Below are 24,021 nucleotides of genomic sequence, written 5' to 3' on the forward strand. Positions count from 1 at the left end.
GCGGGAATTTCTCGCTACATTGAAGTCCTGTTGGTGAGCTTCTGCTGTTGTTTTTTTATTTGGTCGGGTGGTTGTCTCTTTGACACATTCCCCATTTCCATTCTCAATTTTATAGTTCAGTGATAATAAACGCAATATTAAACTCCAAATTATACACCAGAAACTAAGAATAAAATTCATACAAGACTAACAAAGGCCAAATTGGAACAGGCGCAAAAACATATTAAGTATAATGCCATGTGTCATAATCCGGCGTCAGAATTTAGCATCATTAGTTTCCAAACTTCGTGGAAGCTTCAATGTGAAATAAATTGTTATTGAAATATGATTGTAAGTGTTTTGTGAAAAAAGAAGAAATGGAATGCACTTAATATCGCATTTTGTTTTTAAGTAGTTAAGAAAATTTATCGTTCGGAAAGTTATCAGTATATGATTAAAATGCACGTTCATAAAGAGTTTAGAAACATAACTGGTTTGCAGCTTATCATATCTAATAAACTTTTTAAACAGTTTTAAATATGTTATTCGTCTAAATTTGTTTTAATTTTCAAATCATGTTATATTGATGTACAATAATTCAGTTTCATTTATCATAACAATATCGATTAAATCTTCTTTCTGTATTGCGTGCCAAAATAAACTGACGTTCAAAAGATACAGATCACTATATTATCTAAAACATTAAATCCGTTCTGCCAAATATCTCATCAGATTTGAAGTATAAAATATAGATCTTTTCACGAAAAAGTTTAATGTCAGTATGGAGTTTAAGATGTTGTATGTATCTACGCTTATTATAATCAGCATTTTACTTACTGGATACTCTAGTGATGATTCGTGCGAAAATGACAATTGTTCGTCTTCAATTGATATCCCGCTTGTTTCAAAGCTTAACGCACCGTTAAAGGCAGAATTAGACATATCTAGTCTAACCAAACAGCTGAGAGCAGTTATACAAAAGGAGGTAAAAGTGGTTGTATCTAAAGAGATGAAAAATCTGGTGGAAAATATTTTGGAAAAGAGGATACAAACTGCCTTGGACAATTTGGGGAAATCATACACTCTTACACTGTCAACTTTTAAACAGAAGATAGAAGGTAAGACTATAAATTTATAATGTAGCATTCAACCTACTTTAGAACCAAACAGGGTTTTATTGTTCTCCTTTCTTTCGTTTTTTCTAACACATTCGGAACGGGAGAACAAATAATTACACATACTAAAATTCAATCAGTTTCATATTTACGATTTACTACGTTGCTTTTCATTTTAACCTTGTATACTATTTCAAAAATGATTGACTGGTAATTCTAAGAGCTTTCATACATCAACCTTTAATCACGTATTTTTCTCCAGGCATTTGACATCTCGTTGGCCATTCGTTAACGTTGTGGCTATCATTAAAAATAACGAATTGACACAAGAAATGGCAAACCAACTTGCTTTTCAGGTTAACACGTTAAAAAAGATTATACTGCGATTCACATTGTTCATATTTTATGTCATCGTTCAGGTTCAACACTTAACCCCATTCATCAAAAACTAAGTGAGACTTATTCACAAAAGCCCAAACAATCCATGACGTTGAGGATGAACTGACATATCGATTTATTCATATTTTACAATGGCTGTTTAACAAATCGTTAAGGTTCAATCCCCCATTTTTGAAATAAGAAAATGCCTGTACCAAGTCAGTAATGTGACATTTGTCATTCATTCGTTTGATGTGTTTGAGCTTTTGATTTTGCTATTTGATTAGGTCCTTTCACTTCCTTTTGAATTTTTCTCAGAGTTTAGTATCTTTGTGTTTTTACTGTTTAACGTATTTCAAATACGATCAAAACGTTGTATACTCAAAGAATATCTTTGAATATTATATGGTAATGATTGCAGTTTCAATTTAATGTTTTTTTTTAGATATAATTATGTTCTAAATGCATCGCTAGCATGCACTGCTGTGTTCAAAGACACACATGCATTTTGTACGAGTTTTTGTTGGTGATTCTATTGTTTTCATCGGTATAAGGAAATAATTCGTAAATATAACTCAACAAGCAGATATCTTATACGTTCAGGTATTTCACATCCAATCCTTTATGTTAATATTCTTAACAAAGCACAAATGTCAGTATTCACCTCAAAAGCTTACAAAACCTTTAAACATACTTATTAAGAAGGGATATAGTTACGATACTGTTGTCAGGTCATTAAAGATTACATATTTTGGCTTTAATATTGATTCACTTATAGGGTCTTTGCATCGGAACTAAACACATTTATTTAAGAATCAGTTGCTGGCATGATACGGGTTATGTTCTTTTCATATATTTTATGATAGTATCATTCTAAACCCATAACGGGAGGGATTGTGCCTGATATTCACATGATGCAGACATAATCTTTCAATCAGTTTGATTAAGGTCTGGAGCTGGCATGTCAGTTAACTGCCAGTAGTCTGTTAATGGTCATTTTATTTGTTTTCTTTTGTTACATCTTCTGACATCGAACTCGGACTTTACTTGAACTGAATTTTAATGTGCGTATTGTTATGCATATCCTGTTCACATTGGCTAGATGTATAGGGGATGGCTGATATCTCATAAACATGTTTAATTCCGCAGCAATTTTGTGCCTGTCCAAAGTCTGGAGCCTCTGGCCTTTGTTAGTCTTGTATGATTTTTAATTCTAGTTTCTTCTGTATAATTTGAAGTTTAGTATGACGGCCATTATCACAGTACTACTATACATATTTTTTAAGATACCAGCTAAAGGACTCTTTCGAGTGCGGGAGTTTCTCGCTAAATTAAAGACCCATTGGTGGCCATCGGCTGTTGTCTGCTCTATGGTCGGGTTGTTGTTGCTTTGACACATTCCCTATTTCCTTACTCAATTTTATTACCTAGAAAGTGTAAGGCGCACTGCTGATGGTTATTCTTTTTTTTTGGCATGATGTTGTTCAATTTTACTCGACCACTTATAGTTTTTCTGACTAATACTGTATCTACAGTACCTTATTGTCAAGGAATATTTTAATCAATGAGTGAATCAACTTTTCTTTTTCTTTCAGACGGAACTGTACAATTAGAAAAATTAGTCACTGCTGTATATAATAAAACAGAAGATTTTGGCAGAAAGTTAACTGAAGTTCAAAAAAATACATCGAAGAAAAATGCACTCATAATGTCAAAACAGAACATACTTGCAAGCGACATCAGTTCGTTGACTACAATAGACAATAAGCTGAAGGTAGAAATTGAGCAAATGAAAGAAAAGCAAAAGTTAACTGATTCAAAATTATCATCATTTGTAACAGACGTTAAAAGTAACACTGATTTTGCTAAAGGTATGTATGTGTTATATTCATGTTCATACAAAAGACTAAAGAAATCATTCAACGTTATTGTCATACATGATTATTTCTTGTATCTCCTATGTATTTTTACATGTTATAGGACTATGAAAATGCCAACGTAGATTAGGTCTGTCACATGTAGTTCAAAGGAGTAGGTTCCGTAAGACCCCATTTTGGCCCCAAATATAGCAGTTTTGCAAAATTGTGAAAATGTAATCTTGTAGCTATTCATTGGAAAGTAGAATGCTTCTGCTACACAAATATGGGCTGTTTTTGACAATACAATGCACATATATCGGGAACTAACATCATTAAGTCATGCTAAATTACTGAAATCTTCACAATATTAGCATTTAGTTAAATTTTAGACGGTTTCCATGTTACATGAAAGTGGCTGCATCCGTGTTCATCCTCAACCTTTATATATGTTATGTATTATCATCAAATGCAACTAACATTTCAATATTATGAATGAACACGAAAAACCATCTGTAAAATGACGATTTTTCATATTTTAGCTTGAATCGGAGGGTTTTAATAACTTAATCAGTTAAAATATTTCACATTAACTAATTGAATCAATTGAAATAGACATTTAAGTCTTTAAAAAGCGTCGAAAATCTTTCGTTAGATGAACTTGAAATTTGAGGCCGAAATCGGCCCTTACAGGACCTCCTCCTTTGAATTTGTTTTCAAGATTGATTGAATGGTTTGTGGTATCTATACTTTTTGAACGATAGTTTTAAACTAACATGCCACAGGTTAGGGAGGTCTGGGATACCGCTAACATGTTAAACCCCGCCACATTATTCATGTATGTGCCTGTCCAATTTCAAGAGCCTGTTATTCAGTGGTTGTCGTTTGTTTATGTGTTACATATTTGTTTTTCGTTCACTTCTTTTTTTTTATAAATAAGGCCGTTATTTTTCTCGTTTGAATTGTTTTACATTGTCATATCGGAGCCTTTCATAGCTGACTATGTGGTATGGGCTTTGCTCATTGTTGAAGGCCGTACATGGACCTATAGTTGTTAATGTATGTGTCATGTTGGTCTCTTGTGGACAGTTGTCTCATTGGCAATCATACTTCATCTTCTTTTTTATATCTATGTATAACTTAGTGGGGTTCGTGTTGCTTATTCTTTAGTTTTCTGTGTTGTGTCGTGTGTACTATTGTTTGTCTGTTTGATTTTTTTCATTTTTAGCAATGACGTTGTCAGTTTATTTTCGATATATGAGTTTGACTGTCCTTCTGGTATCTTTCGTCCCTCTTTTAGTAACCTCTTGTACTACGACATGTGCGCATTGATCTAGATTTAAGACTACATTATATACAACTATTGACTGTGTGTGCGGGTAATAGCAAGTTTGTTGTCTCTGAATTACCAAATATTGCTCGAGGCAAAGCCGAGAGCAATAGTTGGAATGCGAAGGGACAACAAACTTGATATTACCAACACACACAGTCATTGGGTGTTTTATTAAACTGAAAAACACAGTCATTAAGTGTTTTTATATACCAAATTAACTAAATTTCAATAATTTTAAAGTAAGGAAATAGTACTAAATATTAAAAGTGAATTTCCAGTACTATATATTTTTAGTACAGAAATAGTACATATGCAAAGTAGCTGTGTATCTGAAAGAAAAGAAAAAAAAATGTCACATAACTTGACATGCACAAGATGAACTATAAGTTTGTTTTTATAGTTCTTCTTGTATTTGTTAATATTTTATTAATTGCAATCAAGACTAGAAATACTTGTGTTAAATTTTCCGTGCATATGATAAATTTAAGCTAAAGTACACCAAACGCAAATTCACTTTAGAATACGACGACCGAACCCATATTATGAATAAGGCACTATATTTTAGATCTTTAAAAAATGCGCGCGAAGATTTTCTCTCTTTTATAATTGCTTCTTGTAAGTGAAATTATAATCGACACTAACAGATTATACCGTTTATAATATTAAAGTTTGACGTTGCAAAGCAAACTAGTCAATGACATCATTATTGTCCAATGAATAAGCATAAAATAGTACGGGAAAGATGATTATGAAACTAATAACCGGGGTTAAACTATTGACTGGCAAATAGTCTGTGGAATGAAATAGCACAACCTTTTTATTATTTTCTTTATAGAAAAAATATACTGAGGTATGACAATTATTGTTATTACATTTTGTGTTATTTGCATCATGTTTATAGTTATTATTTTTATAATTATTATTCTTATTATTAAGTCACCAAAACGGAGTTTTGGGGACTTTATGTTTTTGTTCGGTTTCTTATTATGGCACCCTCAACGGAGTTGGGGTGACATATTGTTATTGTTCGTTTCTTTTTTTCTTATTATGGCACCCTCAACGGAGTTGGGGTGACATATTGTTATTCTACGTTTCTTTTTTTTCTTATTTTTCTTCCACACATTTTTGTCCAGGCGATTTCTCGAAATCCAATGGACCAATGTTGATGGAACTCTACTATAGTGAGGACCCCCAGATCAAGTTGTGCACGAAGCATGGAATGGTTTAAGATGGCTGCCGTTACTATGGAAACGGAACAAATGTGAAAAATTCCAGTTTTTGGTTTTGGTCAACTGTTTTAATATGCTTTAACTCAGAATCATTATATTTTTATACAATGTAGGTGCCCACTATATACAGGCATTGGATGATTTTGGCACTCATTGGAACTACTATGTTGCCATGGGAACTACACCAAAAATTTCAAAAATATCAAAATGCTCCAAACTTAATGAAACTTAACAGTAACGATGAGCAACATTGGAAGATGTGGAATTTGGCGTTGGAATTTCCAAAATCGCTGTTGTTACCATGGAAACAATGCAAAAAGGTCAAAACTTTGAATTTTCACAGAACATTCTAGAACATCAATGTTTAATTTATTCTAGAGACATTAAATGGTATATGATTATGGAGGGAAGAAATTGCAGCGGGGGTTTGACTTTGGAATATTCAAAATGGCCGCCGTTACCATGGAAACAGCAAAAAAACAAAAAACTTCAAAATGCTTCAAATTTATTGAAACTTATAACAAATGTTGCTCAGCTAATGTAGACTTGACTTTTGAGTTTGGAATTTCAAAAATGGCCGCCGTTACCATGGCTACCGCTCACCTGGCAATAGGGGAAGGGTGCCATCCGCTATTGCATGTTATTATTTTTATTCTTCCACACATTTTGTCCATGCTATTTCTCGGAATTGGTCAAACCCATGTCGATGGAACTATACCATAATGTGAACCGCCATGTGAAGTTGTGCAATATACATTGGAATGGTAAAAAATGGCTGCTGTTACCATGGAAACAGAACAAATGTGAAAAAATACAGTTTTTAGTTTCGGTGAACTGTATGGTAATGCTTTAACTCAGAATCATCATATTTTAATACAATGTAGGTGCCCACTATATACAGGTGTTGGATGATTTTGGCACTCATTGGAACTACTATGTAAAATGCTTCAAATTTATTGAAACTTATAACAAATGTTGCTCAGCTAATGTAGACTTGACTTTTGAGTTTGGAATTTCCAAAATGGCCGCCGTTATCAAGGCTACCGCTCACCTGGCAATAGGGGAAGGGTGCCATCCGCTATTGCTTGCAATGGCAATTCTAGTTATGGCACCCTAAACGGAGTTTGGGTGGCATATTGTTATTCTACGTTTCTTTTTTTTCTTATTATTATTTTTCTTCTTGCAACAAATTTTGTCCAGGTGATTTCTCGAAATCCAATGGACCAGTGTTGATGGAACTCTACTATAGTAAGGACCCCCACGTGCAGAGTTGCAGCAAGCATGGAATGGTTCAAGATGGCTACCGTTTCCATGGAAACAGAACAAATGTGAAAAAATCCAGTTTTTTGTTTTGGTGAACTGTTTGGATATGTTTGAACTCAGAATCATTATATTTTAATACAATGTAGGTGCCCTCTATATACAGGTGTTGGATGATTTTGGCACTCATTGGAACTACTATGTTGCCATGGGAACAACACCAAAAATTTCTAAATTCTCAAAATGCTCCAAACTTCAGGAAACTTCACAGTAATGATGAGCAACATTGGAAAATGTGGAATTTGGCGTTGGAATTTCCAAAATATCTCTTGTTACCATGGAAACAATGCAAAAAGGTCAAAACTTTGAATTTTCACAGAACATTCCAGAACATCAATGTTAAATTTATTCTAATGACATAAAATGGTATATGATTATGGAGGGAAACAATTGCAGCAGTGGTTTGACTTTGGAATATTCAAAATGGCCGCCGTTACCATGGAAACAGCAAAAATATGAAAAACTTCAAAATGCTTTAAATCTAATGAAACTTATAACAAATGTTGCCTAGCTTATGTAGAATTGACTTTTGAGTTTGGAATTTTCAAAATGGCCGCCGTTACCATGGAAACAGCAAAAATATCCAAAATTTCAAAATGCTTCAAACTTAATGAAACTTTGCAAAAATGTCACTAGACATCTGTAGATGCAGTATTTGACTTTGGAATTTTCAAACTGGCTGCCGCTCACCTGGCAATGGGGGAAGGGTGCCATCCGTTATTGCTAGCAATTACAAATCTAGTTATTATTATATTTATTCTTCCACACTTTTTTGTCCATGCTATTTCTCGGAATTGGCTTGAACAATATTGATGGAACTATACCATAATGTAGACAAGAACATTCTATAGTGCAGTGGGGTATGGCACCGTCAAGATGGCTGCCGTTACCATGGAAACGAAACAAATGTGAAAAAAATCAGTTGTTTTTTTTGGTGAACTATTTGGATACTATTTAACTCAGAATCATTATATTTTAAAACAATGTAGGTGCCCATTATATACAGGTGTTGGATGATTTTGGCACTCATTGGAACTACTATGTTGCCATGGAAACTACTCCAAAAATTTCCAAAATATCAAAATGCTCCAAATTTTATGAAACTTCACAGTAATGATGAGCAACATGGGAAGATGTGAAATTTGGCGTTGGAATTTCGAAAATGTCTACCGTTACCATGGAAACAATGCAAAAACGGTAAAAATGCTTCAAAAACCTTAAAAAGTGGCATTTACTCTCTTAAAATGGTAGGTCAAATCCATTGAAACTCTGATGGTATATTCCCTCCCATATACCAATGTGGTATCTGCCACTAAAATTTTGGAAAAGTCTTTGTTACCATAGTAACCAACCAAAATGTCCAAAATTTCCAAAATTTCAAAATGCTCCAAAATTGATGAAACCTAATATGATTGTTGACTGTCAGGTCTGCATGAGATTTTTGAAGTTGGAATTTCCAAAATGGCTACCGTTGCCATGGAAACTGCAGAAATGTCAAATATTTTCAAAATGCTCCAAACTTAATGAAATTTAGTATTATTGTTAACTGGCATGTACAGATGAGACTTTTGACTTTGGAATTTCCAAAATGGCTGCCGTTGCCATGGAAACAGAAGAAATGTGAAACTTTTGACAATCCCCTAAATGAACTCAAAATTTACAAAAAGATATATATCGCAATTCATAGATCTGTATTCACTGTTTTATTATTTTGAAATGGCTTCCGCTTAGTGGCAATGGGGGAAAGGTGACATCCGCTATTGCTTGCAATGGCAATTCTAGTTATATTTATTCTTCCACACTTTTTTGTCCATTCTATTTCTCGGAATTGACTTGAACAATATTGATGGAACTATACCATAATGTAGACAAGAACATTCTATAGTGCAGTGGGGTATGGCACCGTCAAGATGGCTGCCGTTACCATGGAAACGAAACAAATGTGAAAAAATCCAGTTTTTTGTTTTGGTGAACTATTTAGATACTATTTAACTCAGAATCATTATATTTTAATACAATGTAGGTGCCCACTATATACTTCTTTTGGATGATTTTTGGCACTCATTGGAACTACTATGTTGCCATGGAAACTACTCCAAAAAATTCAAAAATCTCAAAATGTTCCAAACTTAATGAAACTTCACAGTAAGGATGAGCAACATTGGAAGATGTGGAATTTGGCGTTGGAATTTCCAAAATCGCTGTTGTTACCATGGAAACAATGCAAAAAGGTCAAAACTTTGAATTTTCACAGAACATTCTAGAACATCAATGTTTAATTTATTCTAGAGACATTAAATGGTATATGATTGTGGAGGGAAATAATTGCAGCGGGGGTTTGACTTTGGAATATTCAAAATGGCCGCCGTTACCATGGAAACAGCAAAGATCCGAAAAACTTAAAAATGCTTCAAATTTATTGAAACTTATAACAAATGTTGCTCAGCTAATGTAGACTTGACTTTTGAGTTTGGAATTTCCAAAATGGCCGCCGTTATCATGGCTACCGCTCACCTGGCAATAGGGGAAGGGTGCCATCCGCTATTGCTTGCAATCGCAAATCTAGTTATTATTATTATTCTTATTTTTCTTTTTCTAACCCCTTAAACGGTCCTACCATTTTCTTGGAAGGAGTAGAGGATGGAAATTTTATATTTTTTCTGGGTAAGGGTCTGCATCATGGGGGGGTGCAGAACCCAATGTCCATGATACCAGGGTGTCATCTTGGCATAATTAGGGGGGCTCAAAGATGGGTGGGGTTAATTTTTTTTTACATTTCCTAAATTTTCCACTGTATGGAGAGTAGATGGAATTATATATTCTCTTATGAATATTTAGAGACACATGTCTGCTTCAACTTGGCACTAATTTTATTTCAGTAGGGGGTCTCCATGGCATAATTTGAGGGGGGTGAATTTTCATGGAATATTCTAGAACATCAATGTTAAATTTGTTCTAGAGACATTTCATGGTATATGATGGTATATAATTATGGAGTGAACAATTTGCAGCAGAAGTGACACTTTGGAATTTTCAAAATGGCCGCCGTAACCATGGAAACAGCAAAAATATGAAAAACTTCAAAATGCTTCAAATTTAATGAAACTTATAACTAATGTTGCCTAACTTGTGTAGAATTGACTTTTGAGTTTGGAATTTTCAAAATGGCCGCCGTTACCATGGAAACAGCAAAAATATCAAAAAAATCAAAATGTTTCAAATTTAATGAAACTTATAACAAATGTTGCCTAACTTGTGTAGACTTTAATTTTGAGTTTGAAATTTTCAAAATGGCCGTCGTTGCCATGGAAACAGCCAAAATGTCAAAAAAAAAATTAATTCTTCATATTGAATTAAACTTTACACACACATTATTTGGCATCAATGATACCGCAGAACAATGATGTGGGGTCCGTTTTGGTGACTTTTGTGTTAGCATCCTAACACAGGATTACTTGTTTTTCTTATTTTTCTTCTTCTTCTTATTCTAATTCTTAATCTTATTATTCTTATTATCATTATTAGGTCTTTCCACTTTTCCGTGGAAAGACCTATTGGTTTTCTTCTGATTATTATTATTATTTTTTTTCTTCCGCCAACTTTTTGTTCCTTCGCAATTTTTTTGTTTCGCAAGATGTCGCTTAGATATATGGTATATGATATCGAACAATTAATACGCTTTTGAAACTGACACCGCGTAACCAAAATCTTTTCAGTGTAAGAGTTATCTCCCCGAACACTGTTTTTCTTGTGATCGCTTAATATTTGCAACCGTATAAGAAACCGACAAATTTCTTTTACCAAATTGCTCGTTATATCCTCAGGATGATTTGATTTATTTTCACCGAAGCTGTCCGGAGACTCCATATGAGAGTTATTTCCCCTTTTATATTTGATATAAGTGATATGCGTTTTTAACTGGAAAACCATAAGTGTTAGAGGCCTAGGGTCTTTTGTTTTGAGGTCATTGGTCCAAAATAATCAAAATGAGGTCAAGGTCAAAGGTCAAGGTCATGTTCAAAATTTTGATTTTGGCTTGTGATCTCTTATTTTCAGAAATCTTATAAGATATCGACAAAATATTTTCACACAAGTGTTAGTTGCGACATGTCGTAACACGTAAATATTAGTTGAAAGAGTATGTAGACGTTTGAGGCGAGTTTTCCCCCCTTTTATATCTAATATTAGTAATATGGTAATATAACTCATTAACAGTATAAGGTAGAGGCCTACAGTCTTTTGATTTGAGGTCCTTGGCTGATGACCTTGAAATTGAGCTCAAGGTCATATGTAAATTTAACGTTCTAGATTTTGACCTTTGCTTTTACCTCATATGTATACATGATAAAGCCATGGTTTTTTTTGCATTAGGTTGCAAGCAATGTGATCTAGAAAAAGCCAACCGGAAGTGACAATTTGTAAACCGGAAGTAGCTACATTTTGTACTAAATTAATATAAAAGTATATAGAACCATATATTTATGGAATCAGTGTCAAGTAAACTATCGAAAAATACCGGAAGCAACATCTTTTAAACCGGAAGTAACATCTTTTAAACCGGAACTAAAGAATGATCTCCCTTATTTATATCTTTTTGTATAGAAACCATATATTTTTGGAATCAGTGTTCAATAAGCTGTCATTTGACGGCTAAAATTGACATTTAAAACCAAATTTGAATATTTTCATATAAAAAATATCTTTACTGGTGGAAAGACCATCAATGGTTCTCTGAACAATTGGTTTTTAATTAGGTCTTTCCACTTTTCCGTGGAAAGACCTATTGGTTTTCTTCTGATTATTATTATTTTTTTTCTTCCGCCAACTTTTTGTTCCTTCGCAATTTTTTTGTTTCGCAAGATGTCGCTTAGATATTTGGTATATGATATCGAACAATTAATACGCTTTTGAAACTGACACCGCGTAACAAAAATCTTTTCAATGTAAGAGTTATCTCCCCAAACACTGTTTTGCTTGTGATCGCTTATTATTCGCAACCGTATAAGAAACCGACAAATTTATTTTACCAAATTGCTCGTTATATCCTCAGGATGATTTGATTTATTTTGACTGAAGCTATCCAGAGACTCCATATGAGAGTTATTTCCCCTTTTATATTTGATATAAGTGATATGCATTTTTTACTGGAAAACCATAAGTGTTAGAGGCCTAGGGTCTTTTGTTTTCAGGTCCTTGGTCCAAAAAATTGAAAATGAGGTCAAGGTCAGAGGTCAAGGTCATGATTAAAATTTTGATTTTGGCTTGTTATCTCTTATTTTCAGAAATCATATAAGATATTGACAAAATATTTTCATAAAATTGTTAGTTACGACATGTAGTAACACATAAATTTTAGTCGAAAGGGTACGAAGACATTTGACACGAGTTTTCCCCCTTTTTATATCTAATATCATATGTATGGTAATATAACTCATAAACAATATAAAATAGAGGACTAAAGTCTTTTGATTTGAGGTCCTTGGTTCATGACCTTAAAATTGAGCTCAAGGTCATTGGCAAAATTAACGTTCTAGATTTTGATCTTTGCTTTTACCTCATATGTATACATGATAAAGACATGGGACTTTTTGCAATAGATTGTGACCTTGTAAAAGCCAACCGGGAGTGACCTTTTGTTTACCGGAAGTAGCTATTTTTTGTTCTAAATAAATGTAAAAGTATATAGAATCATATATTTTTGGAATCAGTGTCAATTAAACTATCAAACTATACCGGAAATTACATCGTTTGAACCGGAAGTAAACAATTATCTCCCTTATCTATATCTTTTTCCATAGAAACCATACATTTTTGGAATCAACGTTCAATAAGCTGTCATTTGACGGTTCAATTGACATTTAAAACCAAGTTTTTAATATTTTCTTATAAAAAAAAATCCTTACTGGTGGAAAGACCATCAATGGTTCTCTGAACAATTGGTTTTTAATTATTATTATTTTTATTTTTATGATATTTAGTATTATTATTATTATTCTTATTCTTATTCTTATTCTTATTCTTATTCTTATTCTTATTATTATTATTATTATTATTATTATTATTATTATTATTGCTATTATTATCATTATTATTATTATTATTATTATTATTATTATTATTATTATTATTATTAGCAGTAGTTGTAGTAGTAGTAGTATTAATAGTACTGTTATTATTAATATAGGAAAACTAGCGAAAGACTGCAATGACGTACACAGAACGATGAACAAAAGTGGAGTTTATCATATCTACCCTACTGGAGCCCCAGGATATAAAGTTTACTGTGATATGGATACAGACGGCGGAGGATGGACAGTATGTACGATAAGATTAATGTATGCATCAGATATACACAGAACGTGAACTTAAATATGTCAGCTGTTTATTTTAAGTAAGGATGGTATGGTATGAACAATCACAATAAATTGACAATCCAACTTAGAAAATCCTTTTAATCTGCATTGTTTCATATACTTCTGGCATTTGAAAAAAAATATTATTATGATTTAACATTTGTATTGATTTAAAAAAAAAATCAGTATTGATTTAAAAAAAAATCATTGGGTAGCTTACTGATTATTAGTTAGAGATTGCTATATTGATAGCATACTATACTGGATATAAACAATTCTTTCCTATATCATGTATATGGAATACCTATCTTTTTTGGTTTACTTGTTACAGTTAATCTTTAAGACAACAATAAATATTCAGAACATGTCTTTTCATGAAATATCAATTATTTATATATTCCATTTTAATTTTAAACGAGACATACTTATGATAGTTTACTAAATTCTATGTATAAACGTCTACAAAATGTACTAGTTTGTTCAATTTCAAAATTTCAAAATAATATATGATCTCTCACAGGTATTTCAGTATCGATCTGGTGGAGTTGTTAGTTTTCATACGAAACTTTGGGAAGACTACAAAAACGGATTTGGAGAAGTCAATGGGGATCATTGGTTAGGTACAGTATGTTGAAACATAGGTTAGGTACAGCATACTGAAACATTGGTTAGGTACAGCATACTGAAACCTTGTTATATGTAATCTATTATCTATATTACTTTTTATGCCCCACCTACATTTGTACGATAGTAGAGGGGCATTATGTTTTCTGGTCTGTGCCTCCGTTCGTCCGTTCGTCCGTTCGTTCGTTCGTTCGTCCCGCTTCAGGTTAAAATTTTTGGTCAAGGTAGTTTTTGATGAAGTTAAAGTCTAATCAACTTAAAACTTATGACACATGTTCCCCATGATATGATCTTTCTAATTTTAATGCCAAATTAATTTTTTGACCCCAATTTCATGGTCCACTGAACATAGAAAATGATAGTGCGAAGTTCAGGTTATAGATTTTGGTCAAGGTAGTTTTTGATGAAGTTGAAGTCCAATCAACTTGAAACTTATGACACATATTCCCCATGATATGATCTTTCTAATTTTAATGCCAAATTATAGTTTTGACCCCAATTTCATGGTCCACTTAACATAAAATGATAGTGTAAAAGTTCAGGTTAAAGTTTTTGGTCAAGGTAGTTTTTAATGAAGTTGAAGTCATATCAACTTGAAACTTATTACACATGTTCCCCATGATATAATCTTTCTAATTTTAATGCCAAATTATAGTTTTGACCTCATTTCATGGTCCACTGAACATGGAAAATGATAGTGCAAAAGTTCAGATTAAAGTTTTTGGTCAAGATAGTTTTTGATGAAGTTGAAGTCCAATCAACTTGAGACTTATTACACATGTTCCCCATGATATGATCTTTCTAATTGTAATGCCAAATTATAGTTTTGACCCCCAATTTTCATGGTCCAATGAACATAGAAAATGATAGTGCAAAAGTTCAGATTAAAGTTTTTGGTCAATGTAGTTTTTGACGAAGTTGAAGTCCAATCAACTTGAGACTTATTACAAATGTTCTCCATGATATGATCTTTCTTATTGTAATGCCAAATTATAGTTTTGACCCCCAATTTCCATGGTCCACTGAACATAGAAAATGATAGTGCGAAGTTCAGGTTAAAGTTTTTAGTCAAGGTAGTTTTTGATGAAGAAAAAGTCACATCAACTTGAATCTTAGTACACATGTTCTCCTTTGATATGATCTTTCTAATTTTAAGTTTTGACCCCAATTTCACGGTCCACTGAACATGGAAAATTATAGTGCGAATGGGGCATCCGTGTACTATGGACACATTCTTGTTTGTAATAATTTCATACCGACGCATTTCAATAAGAAATTTAAAAACGCAATTATAGATCGGATATTGGGAATGTGTCAAACAGACAACAACCCGACCAAACAGCAGACCACAGCCGACGGCCACCAATGGGTTTCCAACAAATCGTGAAAATCCCGTATCGTAATTTGAGATGTCCTCTCAACAAAATGTGGACGCCACACTAAACCCCAAAACATATCTGCAATTAATTGAATCAAATACATTATTTTAGACAAAATTTTGTTTAAAAAAATCAGGAATTTTAATCATAAACCATCAATAAAGAAACAAATGAGATAACTTCAGTAAGACTAAACATCAAAATCACTGAATTACAATTTTGAATATACATGTTCCAGTATAGAATAGGAACATGTGTATGTGACTAACATAATCATGTAATACAACGTACTGTTGTTATGTTGTCTGTTTGTCGATTTATGCAGTATACACATTTTGTTTTGTATTTACTACTTTCATTAACATTTAGTTCTATGTATTTTGATATATAAAGAATCGACAATTCCACAAAGTCTGACTTGTTGTGTTGTATAAACTTTTATATAATGTATAGTGTACGATATCTGCTCTAACGGTGACCTTATTTTATTGATATGGTTATATTTATGAATTAACTGTTTACAAATTTTTTTTTTTTAAATTCTAAGGTTCTTCTACCTCAGACGTAGATTACCTTAGCTGTATTTTGATAGACTTTTGGGAATTTTGGTCCGTACTGCTCCTCAACTTCGTTCTTTATTTGGCCTTTTTAATTTTTTGGATTCGAGCGTCACTGATGAGTCTTTTGAAGACGAAACGCGCGTCTTGCGTATATAACAAATTTAATCCTGGTATTTATGATGAGTTTGTATACAAGACTGTTTTCATGAATTCATGAATCGTGTTAATATCTGTTACAATGGATCTTTGAATTATTAAAATTCTGGTAAATGTAACGGATATAATACAACAAATGTCTTCAGTTAGTACGCTCACCATGGAATAATGGGTCAGCAATACAAAAACAATTAAAAACTAATTGTTCAGAGAACAATTGAAGGTCTTTCCACTAGTAAAGATCTATTTTGATATTGAAATATGAAAAATCAGTTTAAAATGTAAGTTCCTATGGCTTTATGATGTATTTATATGAATTTAAAGCAAAGGTCAAAATCTAGAACGACATATTAACCTATGACCTTGACCTCAATTTCAAGGTCACAAACCAAGGACCTTAAATCAAAGGATCCTATGTCTTTAATAAGTTTGGTTAATGAGTTATATAACTTTAGGCGTAATTCTAAATGTAAGATGGGGAAAATCTCCCATTTATTGTCTGCGCACCCTTTCAACCAAAATATACAAGTAAGGACATGTCGCAACTAACAATTTATGAAAAATTATTTGTCGATATGTCATACGGTATTTGAAAATAAGTGAAAATAAGCCAAAATCAAAATTTAGAATATGACCTTGACCTTTGACCTTGACCTCATTTTCATTTTTTTAGACCAAGGACCTCAAATCTAAAGACCCTAGGTCTCTATCACTTATGGTTTACTAGTTAGAAATGCATGTTACTTGAATCAAATGAAAAAGGGGGAATAACTCTCATATGGAGTCTTCATAAAAAATGAATATCCTTATCTTTAAGATGTAACGAGCAATTTGGTAAAATACATTTGTCGTAATCTTTTACGGTTGCGAAGGAGTAGTGGCCACAAGAAAAACAGTGTTTGGGGAGATAACTCTTACAACGTTAAGTATTTTGTTACGTCGTTGTAAATTTTAAAAGCGTATAAACTATACGATATCATATTTCAAATATCTAAGCGACATCTTTTGAAACAGCAATACTACGCAAGAAAAAAATTAGGCAGAAGAAAAAAAAAAAAAAAAAAAAATCCACGGAAAGGTGGAAAGACCTAATTATTAAACTCATTTAATGAATTACGTAAATGATGTCGATAATAATCAAAAAGCTATATTAAACTTACTTTCCAAGTATGCCAATTAAAAGAGTAAAACATAGTATTAATTCCCTTTTTGAAAGAAGAGGTGTTACATTATTACTCATACCACATCTTTCTATATATTTAATTATAGGGAATGACCGAGTTCATCAATTGACTGGATTGGGAAACAACTTTCTTAGAATATATCTTGAAGACTGGGAAGGAAACAGTCGTTATGCTGTTTTCAATAATTTTACTCTCGGTGATGAAGTCTCAAACTATATTTTGACATATGGTGCAAACAGTGGTACTGCAGGTATTTACTCATATATATGATGAGTGGAAAACATATTTGAATATCCTCAAAACATTTTCAGGAATAAAAATGCTACTTCGTCGTAATGAGATCCAAATGATTTACAAAAGAACACAATCATCAATGCTCTTCAACTTTGTACTTTATAAATATTTTTATACATGTATGAGCGTCACTGATGATTCTTATGTAAAAGAAACGCGCGTCTGGCGTACTAAATTATATTCCTATTACCTTTGATAACTATCATATACTAGTATTAATGCAAAGTGATATACATAGTAATTAGCTTGAGACTTAAAACTTGACAAGATTTAAGTGATTATCGACTTTAATAATTGTTTTACATGTTTTATCTAACTATGATCTTTTTGAAATACTGTGGCCTACAACTGAATCAATAACTGTTTGAAAAAAAAAACCAAATAAATGTCAGCTTTTTGTATAGCATTCGTAACTTCATGTCATGAGGAACTTAGTTCAAAGTAATCGAGTTAAGAGGATATTCCTAGCATGTTTTAATATATTTTCTGTAGACTAAATGCAATGCTCGTTTAATAGTTTTTGTTATATCATACTTCAAGTAAACACTATAAACAAACAGCGATTTCATAAAAAAAACCATAATAATAATGATTTTTAAAAAAAAAATTTAATGTATGCATTTGTTTTGTAGTTTATGATACGCTTTATTTAGTGTAGTAATTCAAATTATATGTTGACCCTACATGTATTACTCTGAATTATGAATTATTGAGTTTCTCGTCTAATGCATCGATTGCTCCTTTCATTAAAATATGTAGTTGCACTCCAAACATAACTCAATATATGTATGGTTCTAAATAATAACATTGTAAGGATAAATGAAAAAAACAAAAACAGATTACATAGAAGGATTTGCTGACTGGGTCATTGACTTAAACTTGTTTGTACGCTAGTGCATCAGGGTTTTTCTCATTTGGTCAGTCGAAACCGTATACACAGATATTATGATTTATGAATCCAATCACCTTATCCCCAATGCCAACTATTTTCTTTTGGAATAACTATAGAGAGTAGTAAGGGTTGCATTTTGTTAAGCAATGACAACTGAATTTTTTTAAATGTTCTAAAATTCCAGTTGACCAAGTGAATGTCAGTCACAATGTATGACTGTCTATTACAGGAAACAGTTTGGCTAATAATGTGAAATTTACAACAGCAGACAGACAAAATGACGGTCGTCCGAATGGAGCCAATTGTGCAACGGATCATTATGGAGGACCGTGGTGGTATAACTATGGTTGTGGTTTATCCGATCTTAATGGAGAGTATGTTAATGGTGGTAAAGGTTTACCATCTGGACACGGCTTGTTTTGGAATGGTTGGAAGGGAGTTTCCTACTCAATGAAAGTAACAAAACTGATGATACGGAAGAAATGAAACAATTTAACGTAACTCATGTGTACTGTTTGCAATATCAATAATTAAACTACCAGTTGCTAATTAATTGATTTGACAAAACTTGAATGTCTTATCATGTTTCACAGGTATATCATATTAATAAACTCATCATATAGGTCAAGAGAGTGTTTACGCCAGAAGCGCGTTTCGTCTACAAAAGACTCATCAGTAACGCTCGAAAAAATAAGTTTAAAAAGCCACATACAGGACGAAGTCGAAAAGCATTGATGATCAAAAGTCCTAAAATTTTTGCAAAATACAACTAATTTAAAAGTAATTTATTTCTGAGGTAGAAAAGCCTTAGTATTTCAAAAATTCAGATGTTTTGTAAACGGTTAATTTATAGGTATGACCATTTCATTCATGTTATGCTGACTACTGGACTAGTGATACCCTCTGGAAATTAAAACTACACCATCAGTGGCATGGAACAATTGGTTGTGAATAAACTCATCATAGAATAATATATGATATAATCACCCACCCATTCCAACTGAAACATAAGATAGTACTAAAGGTAGATTGGCAGTGTAATGGAGTATTAACACAGACTGCCAACAATCTTTTTGTTGAAATATTAGTTTGAAAAACAACATTTAATCTTATAATTAAGACTAAAAAAGTACAGTACGTTCATACTGTCTACTCATACCAACGGAAGGTATCGCGTTATGATACTTCTGAACAGCAAATGAACTGCAACTTAACACCAAAGCTTCCTATTTTGCTAAAGATTTATGAACCTGAACACATCTCCTAGTGTTGTAGCTTCATCATTTATTTTGTAGCAACAATTTGATTTATAATCAAAGCTTTAGCGCACTAATAAATCAAATTTAGATAATACAAAAAACAGCTCGGAAAATACTAAGTAACAAATCTTTACATAATATCAGTCTGTTTCAGTCATTTTTCAAAATTGTCCATTGCAGTTCAGAATATAGTTGGACTGTATATAAGTTGTTACTAACCAAAATAATAATCTACGTCAGAATTAGTCGTCTGTAAATTATGGAGGAACACTATAATTACAAAACTATTATCTAGTAAAATAAGAAATACGTCAACATGACAATAAAAGAGGGACGAAAGATACCAAAGGGACAGTCAAACTCATAAATCTAAAACAAACTGACAACGCCATGGCTAAAAATGAAAAAGACAAACAGAAAAACAATAGTTCACATGACACAACATAGAAAACTAAAGAATAAACAACACGAACCCCACCAAAAACTAGGGGTGATCTCAGGTGCTCCGGAAGGGTAAGCAGATCCTGCCCCACATGCGACACACGTCGTGTTGCTTATGTGATTACAAATCCGGTAAATAGTCTAATTCGGTAACTCAAATTCAGGAAAGGGAAGGTGATTGTAGTTACGACGTAAGGAACATATCCGATATCATTTGTGAAATGGTTATTCCATAACGGTCAACCAACTCGTGATGGCGTCCGTAAATAAATTAACTTTGTATTTTATTTGGCCTTTACATTTTTTTGGGATTCGAGCGTCAGTGATGAGTCTTTTGTAGACGAAACGCGTGTCTGGCGTTTATACTTAATTTAGTCCTGGTATCTATGATGAGTTTATTTACTTACTATTTGACTTAGTCCACTTTGTCCCATGGGGAATAGGGCTACCACACGAGCTTTTCATCTATTTCTGTCCTTGGTTAGTTTCTTTTCCTCATCCTATGTTTTCTCAAATTTCTGTAGATCAGGTGTTAGATCTCTGAACCAGGTGTACATTTTGGTCACCATCCTTAACGATAGCCCTGCAGAGAATTCCAATATAACGCAAGTCTAGTAAAACACAAATTCGTAACGTGTGTCCCATCTTTTTCCATGTGCGTGTTGTTATCGTTCTTGTCTTGTCCTTTATCGTAATGCTTTGTTGCTTATTGTGTTTGATTTCAATGATGTTTCTTAGAAACGTGTTCATGGAAACTTTTAATGTTGAAGTAGATGCAGGTGTTAGTCTCTTTGTTTCTAACCCATAGAGAAATCTTGAGAATAGTGTTGAGTGGTTTGCTCCTCAAGACTGGTTTACGGATGGCAAAGGCTTGTTTATCTTTTGGATGTCTTCATCCGTCCCGTCTGATGTACTGATTACACTCCAAAGATATGTAAACTCTCTTACATCTTCAATTCTAGCATCCCTCACTTTGATTTTGTTAAGTTGATATGCGTTTACCCTCATACAGTTTGCTTTTCTTGTGCATTTATGTACAGTCCTACAGTTGTTAAGATTAGAATGAGCCGACAAACTTCAACTTGCGAAACAACGATAAATCAGTTAGTTGAGTAATTAGATTAAAAAATAAAAACACATTTAATAGGAACAAAACGACGATGAACATATTTCTTACCTATAATCATGATAATATGAACAAAAAACAGATCTGAAAAATCAATTGCATGTGTTTGCTATCAAGTCATATTTTTATTTATGTTCATGTCTATTAATATTGTACGGGTGGCTACGGAAGTTTCTTCGATGGTAAATTATATGGCGTCGTCGTTTGTGTTGCTTAGTCTTAAGTTTTGTATGTTGTGTCTAGTGTATAATTATTTGTCTGTTTGTCTTTTAAGCCATGGGTTTGTCATCTTTTTTAATCTATGAATTTGACTTTCCTCTGAAATCTTTCTCTCCTCTTTTTTTAAGTTCTTAGAGGAGAATGAATATCATTAGCCGAAAACAAAAATACTTGAAGCATTGTATGATTTTTGGTTAATCCATAAAGAAAGGTGCTTAATAGATAAACAATATATTCTTCCTAGTAAGATATTTAAACTCATTCGCATGACTTTTTGGGCGTTACACATGCACCATATCCTAGTACAAAATTCCAAAGTCCAAATTTGATGCTGTTACATATTACAAAATCTATCAAAACTATTATACGAAAAAGACCGCTTTGTTCAGTAATACTGGCGTCTTACACTTGAATCGAGGGGAATAAATTTGTTCCATAGTGAGGGTATAAAAGCTGTTTGTCGGTATATAAACGTTTATACCAAAATGAATATCAAATCATCCAAAATAGAGTTTCGTCTTCATAATTTTTATCTACGAAAGACTAAACTCTGCTGTCTTGTGAATGCTATGCGATACCGATTTTGTGCAAATCAAAGTACATAAACACAAACAAGTGAATATACACTGAACCAATAAATTTTATCTATGACACAATGTGAATACAAAATAAAAAAAATAAGGTGTGTAAAAAGTGAAACAAAAATTACTTTGGACAAGCACATGCACGCTTGCAAAGACAAACCTTGTTTTACAAATACATAATTTAGCTGTTCATTTTACGAGAACGAGTTACAGTAACATGTATAGTAATACAAAACACTTTAAGCCATTTATATGTGCATTTACATTTTAACGTTGTGTCGTTCGTTTTCTCTTATTTTGAGATATTAAGATAAGACGTGGCACGGTACTTGTCTATCCCAAATTCATAAATTTGGTTTTGATGTTATATTTGTTATTCTCGTGGTATTTTGTCTGATGCTTGGTCCGTTTCTGAGTGTGTTGCGTTTCGGTGTTCTGTCATTGTTCTCTTATTCTTAATGCGTTTCCCTCGGTTTTTAGTTTGTTACCCCGATTTTGTTTTTTGTCCATGGATTTATGAGTTTTGAACAGCGGTATTCTACTGTTGCCTTGTTTTGAGTGATTTTTCAAGATATATAAACAACAAAACCTTAAAGTGTGTGAAAACAGACAGTCTTAACATCGATGTCAACGGTATATGAATGATATGTACTTTCATGTGAATTAAGTGTGATTGTAAGCCTTTATTTACATACCTATTTTTTTATTTTAATCCTATTTGAAATTGCTATGTATACTTTGTTTTTATAATTTGTAATCTTAATAGTTTTATTTAGATAACAAAATTAGATGATAGGAATCATTACTCTAAGAAAGAATTGACGAAACTAGAGGCTCTAAAGAGTCTGTGTCGTTCACCTTGGTATATGTGAATATTAAACAAAGGAAGCAGATGGATTCATGACAAAATTGTGTTTTTGTGATGGTGATGTGTTTGTACATCTTACTTTACTGAACATTCTTGCTGCTTACAAATATCACTATCTATAATGAACTTGGCCCAGTAGTTTCTGTGGAAAATATTACCGGTAGTAAAGATTTACAAATTTTATGAAAAATGTTTAAAATTAACTATAAAAGACAATAACTCCTTAGAGGGTCAATTGACCATTTTGGTCATGTTGTCTTATTTGTAAATCTTACTTTGCAGAACATTATTGCTGCTTACAGTTTATCTCTATCAATAATAATATTCAAAATAATACCCAAAAACAGCAAAATGTCCTTAAAATTACCAATTCAGGGGCAGCAACCCAACAACGGATTCTCTGATTCATCTGAAAATTTCAGCGCAGACAGATCTTGACCTGATAAATAATTTTACCCCATGTCAGATTTGCTCTAAATGCTTTGGTTTTTGAGTTATAAGCCAACAAATGTGTTTTACCCCTATGTTCTATTTTAAGCCATGGCGACAATCTTGGTTGGTTTTGCGTGACCCACAACACATTTCTTAAACAAGATATCCCAGAGATAATTGTGGCTAAGTTTGGATTAATTTGGTCCAGCGGTTTCAGAGGAGAAGATTTTTGTAAAAAATATATAAAATTTACGGAAAATGGTTAAAAATTTACTTTAAAGGGCAATTACTCCTAAAGGGGTTAACTAACCATTTTGGTCATGTTGACTTATTTGTAAATCTTACTTTGCTAAACATTATTGCTGTTTACAGTTTATCTCTCTCTATAATAATATTCAAGGTAATAACCAAAAACAGCAAAATTTCCCTAAATTTACCAA

The 24,021-nt window shown here is 32.6% G+C and overlaps 1 protein-coding gene across 1 annotated transcript; it reads left to right on the plus strand.

The window, feature by feature from the left end:
- Positions 1–760: 760 nt before the first annotated feature.
- On the plus strand, positions 761–19,138 carry LOC134698074 (fibrinogen-like protein 1). The gene is made up of 6 exons (XM_063560365.1): positions 761–1,097; positions 3,068–3,343; positions 13,395–13,525; positions 14,084–14,183; positions 17,552–17,716; positions 18,882–19,138. Exons 1-6 carry the CDS (start codon positions 761–763, stop codon positions 19,136–19,138), a joined length of 1,266 nt encoding a protein of 421 aa, XP_063416435.1.
- The last annotated feature ends 4,883 nt before the right edge of the window (positions 19,139–24,021 follow it).

The sequence above is a fragment of the Mytilus trossulus genome, chromosome 14, assembly GCF_036588685.1.
Source record: "Mytilus trossulus isolate FHL-02 chromosome 14, PNRI_Mtr1.1.1.hap1, whole genome shotgun sequence".
NCBI classification, from domain to species: Eukaryota; Metazoa; Mollusca; class Bivalvia; order Mytilida; family Mytilidae; genus Mytilus; species Mytilus trossulus.

Excerpts from the sequence above, each read along its gene's own strand:
- LOC134698074 (XM_063560365.1), top strand. The coding sequence starts at position 761 with ATGGAGTTTAAGATGTTGTATGTATCTACGCTTATTATAATCAGCATT. Across the intron at positions 1,098-3,067 it reads TTTTAAACAGAAGATAGAAG|ACGGAACTGTACAATTAGAA; the intron begins GTAAGACTATAA and ends TTTTTCTTTCAG. Across the intron at positions 17,717-18,881 it reads TGCAAACAGTGGTACTGCAG|GAAACAGTTTGGCTAATAAT; the intron begins GTATTTACTCAT and ends TGTCTATTACAG.